A 9,966-nucleotide genomic window follows, 5' to 3' on the forward strand; every position below is an offset into this window, starting at 1 on the left:
CATGCCCAACAATTGTGACTAATAATCCCATATTTGGTGAATCAGAAACATGCCCAACAATTGTGACTAATAGTCCTATATTAGGTGAATCATAAACATGCCCAACAATTGTGACTAATAGTCTCATATTGACTATAATGATTATAATGATTATAATCAAAAGATATGCAATAAGCAGAACTGCCCCACCAAAACAAATTCCAAAAAAAAATGCTGAGATGTGTCATGAATCATAAACACAATATTTCATGAATCATAAACACAATTGTGACTAATAACCCCATATTAACTATATAAAACATGCCCAACAATTATGACTAATATGGAAAATTGTGACTAATAGTCCCATATTTGGTGAATCATAAACACGCCCAACAATAGTGACTATTAACCACATATTAACTATAATGATTATGATGATTTAATCAAAAGGTATGCAATAAGCAGAACTGCCCCACCAAAACAAATTCTAAAAAAAATGCTGAAATGTGTCATGAATCATAAACACGATTGTGACTAATAACCCCAGATTAACTATGATTATAATGATTTTAATCAAAAGGTATGCAATAAGCAGAACTGCCCCCGCAAAAAAAATGCTGAAACGTGTCATAAGCACTTGACAGAGTCAACTATATAGTTGTTGAGTTGAGGTCCACGCAACAGAGGATTTTATTATTATTATTATTATTATTATTATTATTATTATTTTCCTTGCTGCTTTGTCCTCTCCGTAATGGAGAGTTGCATATACACTACTTGACTTCAAGACATGACCCATCAAGTTTTGTCCAGCGGCAGGTCTTCATCTTCCTGCCTGGTTTTATGAAGCACAAGCATCTGCCTCAACCCATTGGATATGACAAAGGTACCACTAGTGGATATTGTCAAAGATCTGCAAGAAAGCAAATAGTTAATTTAAAGTACAAAAATAAAACTACATATATTTAAAAAGGGAGAAGCTTGAGCAAAACAATCCACCCAACATTACAATGCTGAAAAAAGAGAGAACTAACTGAAGAATGAGACCTACCCACAGATTAATTCATCTTCGCAGAAAAAGAAATAGCACATCTCCATATGTCTACCACATAAGCAACTGCTTCAAAGATGGGAAGACAGTCGAAAAAGGGAGAGACATTCAAAGAGCTGCAAGACAAACAAAATAGCAAATAGTTATTTAAAGTACAAAAACGAAACTACATATATTTAAAAAGAGAGAGGCTTGAGCAAAGCAATCCACCCAACATTATAGTGTCACAGAGAGAGCTAACTAAAAAATGAGACCTACCCACAGATTAATTCATGATCACAGAAAAAGAAATAGCACATCTCCAAATGTCTATCACATAAGCAGTTATTGCTTTAAAAGTGGGAACACAATCGAAGAAGGGAGAGACATTGCAACTTGCTACAGATTTCTTAGACATTGCCAAAACTTCCAGATTTCTTTAAACATATATGAAAGTAAAATCAATCTGAGAAATTTAAGAATACCCAACCTTGATACGGGAGAACCGCTTAGTTTGAACATTCTATGAAGTCGTGGGAGAAGGGAAAGCAGAGTTTCAGCTACCCTTGTTTTATACTTTGGTAGCCTCCATTCTCCCTTGCCATATTGGAGCCCCTACCAACAACTGCATGTAAACATACAAAGAATTGTATAAATTCTATCTGTAGTGTTTTAACTTTTCTATTAACACGTCAACATTCTACTTTCCCCTTTATGGTAAGATTAAAGAAATCTTAATATTTGGCTAACAATTGTTAAACACAATAAAGCTCACACGAAAACACACAATTCATACAATATGATAGCACTGAAGATAGTTTCCTCTGACAACCCCACTTCCATCCCGACCTTGATTGGCTCGACTTGATCTGGTATCTCTAGAATCTCTAATGTTTGCATTCTGCTAAAATTAGTATATGCGGCAATGTATGCTAGACATTAATTATTTTGCAGTATTAAACTAAGAAATAATAGATCCTTCACCCTGAAATTTATAATATAGTTCAATTACTAGTGCATGCATATGGATTTGCATAAACAATAACTGAGAAAAAATTCACCTGTAAAAAGACAAGGAATGCATACCTGTTGACTAGCAATGTACGCATATATATAATCCTCCAACATCATCCCAACCTGATGCATTGCCTACAATCACAGTAGGAGTTGAATAGGATCTAAAAATGACGTATAGACCCCTAAAACAGATGTCTGAGTCACAGAAGCAATATCCTGTTAATTACCAGCTATTGATTGTCCTTGCATTGTTACAAGAGTTGTAGTAGTTGCATGTGGAGGTTACAGAGTCGGTGGTTGTTGCACACTACTTGACTTCAAGACTTCACCCAACAAGTTTTGTCCAGTCGCAGTGTTGTCCATCAGCAACAGCAGCAGGATTTCAGCTTCCCCCTGGTTTTGTGGAGCATGTGCATCTGCCAACGACCCATTGGATATGAAAAAGCTACTACTGGTGGATGCTGTCAAAGAGCAGCAAGACAAACAAAATTAGCAATCAAATAGTTCATCTAAAGTACAAAAATAAAACCACATATATTTAAAAATACAGGAGCAAAGCAATCTACCCAATATTATAGTGTTGGAAAAAAGAGAGCTAACTAATGAATGAGACCTACCCACAAATTAATTCATCATCACACAGAAAGAAATAGCACATCTCCAAATGTCTACCACATATGCTGTTAATTTTCCAGTATTATATGCTATAACACTCACTTAATCAATTTATTCTATAAAAATCATTTAATCAATTTCTTCTATAATTTTCTAGTATTATATGTTATAACAAACACTTAATCAATTTCTTCTATTTCTTCTTTCAATAGCAATCACTTTTTCAACAATTTCAATCTTCCAATGGCAGTAGAGGCAGGAAGGAGCATGAGTCTAGGCACAATGTTGCACACTCGTTGGTAATAGGTATGGGAATAGAGAAGAGTATAAGTGCAGGTACAGAGGATGGACACAGGGCACAAACACATGGTATGAATACATGCTACAAGCTTAGGACTAAGGATTTGCAATTTTTCAAAATTTTAAATTGGTTTTGCATATATTTCAAAAAAAGGCACATTTGATGCAGCAAAACCTCAGAAAAATTATTTCCCACACTGTACCTAATTTTAATTTCTGGTTTGATAACAGTGTGTGTTTCCCTATTTGTCTCTTTTCATCTTCAGGTTGAAGAATTTATAGCATAGGGAGATCATATTTGATGTGTTCCATGTCTCAAAGCACTGCTCAAAATATCCCAATTACCCAGCGTCTTTGGTAACTCTACATGACTTGCATGAAGCAAATGAGTCTCTAAGTTTCGAATAGATCACATCAAGAGCCTTTCTGCCTCACCTCTTGTAACCCAAATCCTCTGGCAAACTTTCCTTGACCATTTTAAGCCAAGAAAGAGAGTCCCATTAACATATTATGGGTCATTTGTGTAAATCAATATATTTTCTTTCTATCTATCTACAAGAATCATTCATCTTGAGTTTCCAAAGACTCAATTTTCTCTATCAAACTTCTCAATTATACAATATTCCATGGAGGCAGCCACAATATTCTCTATCAAACTTCTCAATTAGAAAATATTCCATGGTGGCAGACATTGTTTACTGTAACATTCACATTCATTGCAATGCACCCCACTTACAAACTTCTTGTCCTCAAGATATGCAGGTCTGAAAATTTGATGTTCTCTATCAAACTTCTCAATTAGACAATACTCCATGGTGGCAGCCATTGTTTACTGTGACATTCACATTCATTACAATGCACCCCACTTACAAACTTCTTGTCCTCAAGATATGCAGGTCTGAAAGTTTGATTTATAATTTTACTAGGAGCTCATTTTCATCAATCAGAACTTGTCTCTGACACCATGTTCGGAATCTAACTAGAGTATAGTGAACACAGAAAACAGAAAGAGAACAAATGAACAACAGGCTGTAGAACTCTTAAACCTTATTGCAAAACAAGAAACATTGTTGGAAACTGTTATGAATAAGATATTCATAACAAATATCAATTAATAAATAAACTTAAATAACAAGTATTAATAATAATTAATTAATTGTCCACGGGCTCTTGGATAGACGGTGATCGGGTGCTCTGTTAAGGCACTCTTTGATGTGAAGTCCTGCCAAGCTTACAAAAACATTAATTAAATTAATTAATGTCCCATTAATTATGAAGGGACATTGGTCAAAAGATGTGACCACCCATCTTCCTTTAAGCAGATGATGTTTCTGTTATGAATAAAATATTCATAACAAATATCAATTAATAAATAACATTAAATAACAAGTATTAATAATAATTAATTAATGTCCATTAATTATGAAGGGACATTGGTCAACAGATGTGACCACCCATCTTCGTGGCAGGGTGCCACGAAGATGGGTGGTCACATCTGTTGACCAATGTCCCTTCATAATTAATGGACATTAATTAATTATTATTAATACTTGTTATTTAATGTTATTTATTAATTGATATTTGTTATGAATATTTTATTCATAACAGAAACATCATCTGCTTAAAGGACAAAAGTTTGAACTAACAGTTTCTGCAACCTTCATTATAAAACTGCAGCAGCTATTCAAACTACAGTTATGTAAACTGCCGTTTAGTGTTCTTGATTTGACTTTTGATACATTTCAACTATCTCACTGTAGTAATGGTGAACATAGAAAAACTGTTTAAAAAACAATCCAAGCATGAATATAGAAAAACTGTCTGAAAGAAAAAAAATATCATTCAAGCAACAAGTCTCATAGACCAATAAATACAAAGGAATTACAAATGATCAAATTCACCTATAGCAAGGGACCCTGTAAGTAAAGACCAATAAATACAAGCAATTACAAATGATTAAATTCACCTATAGCAAGGGACGCTGAATAGTTACAGTTATCCCCAATCCAGACTTGAAACATTTGGGTATGCCTAGCAGAAAATCCACCATATAACAAGATATTAATTTCACATTAGCAACATAGTACTGTGAACCAGATCTTATCGCCAGACCTAATGAAATATGGTTTTAAATGTTAGCTTCCATTTCCTTTTATAATTTCCCTCTAATGTGCATGGTTAAATAATTAACCATGTAACAAATAGTTAATTAATAAAAAAAATCATAAGCGGTGCAGATGTTAAGTACTTACCTGACAGCACTGCATGTATTCCATTAAGAAGGATAGATGCAGTAAGATATAGAACCAACTCTGAGACTCTTTCTGCAACAGTCGAGCTGCTCGTGAAGAGAGAACCCAATTTTTGCAAAGAAGAAAAACTATTGCAAAGAATATGCTGATAATTGAGGATGTAGCAACCGAAACAAAAACTGAAATGCATGCAGCCTCAGCATTCCCAGCACCAAGTTCATTGAAGACCCTTACACTGCAAAAGGGATTATTATGAACAGTAGGGAACATCTGGAGCATAATGTATATGGCAGTCATATATTACAGAAATTGTTTAATTATGAAACCCAAGGAATATAGCTAGTAAACAACTAAACCATTAGGCATATCATATGGCATGACCCTGATTTTATCTTGTATCTGTACAAGATTTTGTAGTGCACGTGGGCTGTGCATTCAGATTTTCTTAATAGAATAAAGTTTAAACAACAATCAAGTGAAACACAAATAGTTCAAAATGCTTATGAACAGTAAGCAAATTATATAGCTCCTCAACCATATCGAACTGCATTTTAGGAATGATGTTACTACCTTTAAGCTCCATTATAAGATTTCTTCTTCAGCTTAGACACACTTTCACATTGTCATTGAATCATAATGCTTAAGTTGGAAATTTGGAATAGCTTAATAACAGAGAAGTAAGATTTCTTCTTCAGCTTAGATACACTTTCACATTGTCATTGAATAAAATGCTTAAGTTGGAAATTTCGAATAGCTTAATAGCAGAGAAGAAGAATAAGATCTAGGGCACTGGATTCTAACAGTACTAGGGCCGCTTGTGGCCGTGACCAACTGATTTAGCTTGACTTTGAACACGAGCCTGTTCACATAATTATATCAATCAGATGCCTGCCTTAGAAGTTTCTCTCCAATTTAACATACGTTGCCTTAATTTATAATGGATGAAAACCAATAGACTAGCCAAGAAGTTTTCTCCAACTATTGCCTCACTTTCTTCATATGCCCAATCTCTAGATGTAAGAGAGAAATATGTCCAACTACATCAGATATCAAGAAATTGTGTCACTGATTTCAGGTCAATGTAGACCAAGGAAATTACAAGTATGAATTTTGTACATTGGCATTGTTGTGTAGATCAGAGTTTAAGTTTGTAATCAAAGCAGAGAATACATCATTCATATTATACTGTCTAAATCTAGTAAGTCTAACAAGAGAGAAATGAAATAAGATCTGCATTATTCACTTTCAGACTAGCGATAACAAAAAATTTGTAGCAGATTTTCAATATTCTGTTTGGAAAATGAGTAATAAAGCACATAAAAAAAAATTCTCCAGGTTTAAAATTCACCTTATAGCAAAGGTTGAAGCCAAGTGGTATCATCATCTCCAGAAGTATCATACTAATGCTGCAATTTAAAAGGAGAAACCCATTCAAACTAAGATTCCAGTCTCGTTTTGGATTCAAAAAGGAATGAATTGAGATTTATCATGCAGTTTCTGTTAAATCACAAATTGACCATCACGCTCACTGACTGAAGGTTTTCAAACTATTAGAAGTCCAAAATCTATTAGGAATTATCAAACAGATCGTTGTAATCTGGTAGCTATTGATAAATATTAAAAATGATGCAGACAACAATTTAACCAAAAACATAATTGATCACCTTTGATAAGCAATGTCATGGAGCATTTGGATTAACTACCTTATGGGAAGTGCATCTTTATCAACTTCTGGATCATTCAATGTCCCAGCAAGAAAAACGAGGATCTGATAGTACCATATCTGCAGGCTGATTTATATAACCTAGCATGATTCAAAGAAGAAAGCAGTGAGAACATTGAAAGCATTACATAACCTACTGCTGCAAGTAAGTGACTATTATAGATAACAAGAGCTGAGTACTTACAATACCATTATGGCTGAAAAAAAAGATAGTCTTAAGAATGATGGACGTTGGCGGATGGCAATTAATTTGAAACCCATCCAATAAGCTTTGCATAAAGCAGAACGCATTATGTATTGAAACTCAATGATGGTCATAAGCCAGCACGATACATTATGTGTCATGAGAATACCAATGAGGCCTAGTTTTAGTTTAAAGGCAGTTATCCAACAGAATATATAGCGCAAGATTAGCACTCCTGCCGAGATCCAAACTATAGGTAAGACTAAACTCTGTGCATGTAAAAACTTCAGAACAAATACATTTACTGCAAATGCAAACAGTTAGGGAAGCATCCATTTCAAGAGAAGTCCTGATTTAGCAACAATGGCAGTGGTTTGGCCAAACAGTTTAAATATAGTTTCTGCAAAAAGGCAGAGAATGGACAATAAAAGTGCAGCTCCTGTGAGTATGATGATTGACCGTTGCATTTTTGCATGGAATGGACAATAAAAGTGCAGCTCCTGTGAGTATGATGATTGACCATTGCATGTATATCTGAAGCATATGGAGTTGTCTAGATCCAAAAGCTTGTCTACAAAGTGTTCCTAAAGCACTTAAAAGAATCAGCAAAATAATAAAATAAATTAAAAAACATTTTTTTGACTAAATAATAATTAAAAAGACTTGAGTGCATGGATACCTGAATGAGCTCCTCTTGGTTTCGAGGATAATTTATTGCAGTAGTCTAAGCTTGGAGCAAACCTCCTTCAATTTGAGGGAGCAACATCAAAGTCAACATTGACTTTGTATCAAGGGAGGTTTGCTCCAAGGTTATCCAAATCCTAATTTATTCTCTACTAAACAAGGCCAACCGCGAGAAGGTGGAAGCTTTTATGGCCGCTCTCCCCCCCCTCTTCAACGTCACTCTCAATTCCCCAGTACCCAATCTATCTACTAGAAAATAGTTGAAAGCAACATATTAAGATTCACAGACACAAGCAAAACAAAAATTTCATAAAGCAACATATGTGGTTTTGTATATAAAGAAACATATAGCAATCATTCATTAATCATAGACACAAAATACTTCATCTCAATAAATCTTATCATCAAAAATATAGCAATCATTCATTAACATATAACATTCATTCATTCATTAATCATAGACACAAAATGTGTCATCTCAATAAATTTTATCATCAAAAATATGTTTCCTTTATATGCACATGATGGACAGATGCCCTAAGCAGATAAAGGATTAGCTGAGATTTGGTATAGGCACTGCAAGTGGTGAACTAATGGATGGAGGTTGACTAAGACTACGCAGGAACAGTCTACCCTCCCCGCGCAATTAAGGCGTTGCGTCATTTACTCTTTGTACATGAATAAAGTTAAGAGTTAGAATTCCATTTTGTTGTAGATAGGTTATGTGGAGACAAATAAGTTACACTTGGTGGGAAATTTTTCATTTATTCTTGTTGCCTGTGGACACTTACATTTCCTCTGACAATAGTTATCATAGTCTTGATGGCTTGTTCTGTATCTTCACTTGCAATTGGTGTTCTTGAGATGGTACTTGAGTTGCTAATTCAATTTATGCAGTTTTTTGCCAGCCCCTTGTGTATCCAAATTGAGTTTCTACACAATAATGCATGTGATTTATCTCTGGATTAGAATCATTTAGAGAATATTGTCGTCAACATTGAGTGTGTGCTCTGAGTGCAACTCCTTTTTTGTGTATCCAAATTGAGTTTCTACACAATAATGCATGTGATTTATCTTTGGCTTAGAATCATTTAGAGAATATTGTGGTCAACATTGATTGCATGATCTGAGTGCAGCTGCTTTTGCTAATATATTGTTTTGCAGTTTCTTCTCTTATAGGTTTTGTCACTGTTGATTTCTTGACAATGTTTTCTCTCACCTAAGCCTAAATTTTAGTACCTAATAAGAAACTTGAGGAAGGGAGATACTTCAAACCTAGAAGCACAACATTATGTAACATTACCGAAGACTCTACCTCAAGAGTCAAGATGTCCCATGTAGTCACATAATAACAATTAGCATTTGGTCATTAAGTACATGAAAACATGTCAGGAAGCCTCCTATTTTCCGTGTTTGAGTTTTGCATGGGAAAATGTCCATTATGTAATCATCAGGTTTCTACATAAAACTTGAGTGGATGCCAACCAGAATTGGTCAAAACATGAGCCTCTGGTGTATTTCTCTGTAATTGTTTCTCTTTCAGTATATAATTATTTAATAAGAGATCTACTGTCATGATGACAACTTCGTTCACATTAGAACTTTACGGTACCCCAGAATAACTTATCACCTTTTGGACTAGAGGAGTAAACTAACTTTTAAAGTTTTATACTGTCTCAAACAGCAATGCTTGCAGATTCAAAGTTGAAACTACTTACCGTCCCAAATCTATGGTAGTTTAGCATCATAGTTGAAACTACAATTTGAGTGTTGGCCAACTTGTAGCCATTTATAGCCTTTGGTCCAAATCTTATTACATTGAGAAAAAAATCACTTGACAAGTTCAATTGATTATGGCTGCAATGTGTTTGAAACCTGATGATATGTCTCAAGCATGTCAAAACGTGTTATCATTGTGTCAAATATTTTTTGATTGTCCTAAAGATGTTGAAGTTGTGTGGCATGCCCAGATAAGGAGTGGAAAATTTTGCATTGCGAAACAAATCCAAGAATTTTCTAACTTGTTAAAATGTCTCCAGCATCACTCTATGACCCCATGTAGAAAACAAGGTTTTGATGTTTGTAAAGTTTTATGATGTGTGTGAACGTTGGCCATTTGCACTAAAGAAAGGTAGGTTTGAAAATATGTTGGTTACTCGAACTGCATTTTGGGCATCTT

At 34.5% G+C, this 9,966-nt stretch overlaps 1 protein-coding gene across 6 annotated transcripts; it reads right to left on the minus strand.

Annotated features, from left to right (window-relative positions):
* Positions 1-432: 432 nt before the first annotated feature.
* Positions 433-7,323, minus strand: LOC149143260 (uncharacterized). Of its 6 annotated transcripts, none has more exons than XM_089449188.1 (10): positions 7,104-7,323; positions 6,900-7,000; positions 6,545-6,602; positions 5,197-5,431; positions 2,257-2,490; positions 2,099-2,161; positions 1,809-1,899; positions 1,503-1,637; positions 1,034-1,149; positions 433-895 (listed from the first exon to the last, which is right to left on the minus strand). In XM_089449188.1, the coding sequence occupies exons 4-5, from the start codon at positions 5,384-5,386 to the stop codon at positions 2,312-2,314; spliced, it is 369 nt and encodes a 122-aa protein (XP_089305314.1). In that variant the 5' UTR covers positions 5,387-5,431; positions 6,545-6,602; positions 6,900-7,000; positions 7,104-7,323; the 3' UTR covers positions 433-895; positions 1,034-1,149; positions 1,503-1,637; positions 1,809-1,899; positions 2,099-2,161; positions 2,257-2,311. The 6 variants fall into 6 exon arrangements, 4 of the variants coding, with proteins under 4 accessions (XP_089305314.1, XP_089305313.1, XP_089305311.1 ...); XR_016264701.1 differs by lacking the exon at positions 1,809-1,899 and adding an exon at positions 4,911-4,975 and having other exon boundaries at positions 444-895; positions 7,104-7,320; XM_089449185.1 differs by lacking the exon at positions 1,809-1,899 and having other exon boundaries at positions 447-895.
* Between the last annotated feature and the right edge of the window lie 2,643 nt (positions 7,324-9,966).

Source organism: Pinus tabuliformis, chromosome X, assembly GCF_031772625.1.
Source record: "Pinus tabuliformis cultivar Carrire ecotype Pingquan chromosome X, CPIR1, whole genome shotgun sequence".
In the NCBI taxonomy this organism is placed as follows: domain Eukaryota; kingdom Viridiplantae; phylum Streptophyta; class Pinopsida; order Pinales; family Pinaceae; genus Pinus; species Pinus tabuliformis.

Coding starts and splice junctions, on each gene's coding strand:
- LOC149143260 (XM_089449188.1), bottom strand. CDS start 5,386: ATGCATTTCAGTTTTTGTTTCGGTTGCTACATCCTCAATTATCAGCAT. Junction 2,491..5,196: donor AATACATGCAGTGCTGTCAG/GTAAGTACTTAA, acceptor GCTCTTTGACAG/CATCCACCAGTAGTAGCTTT.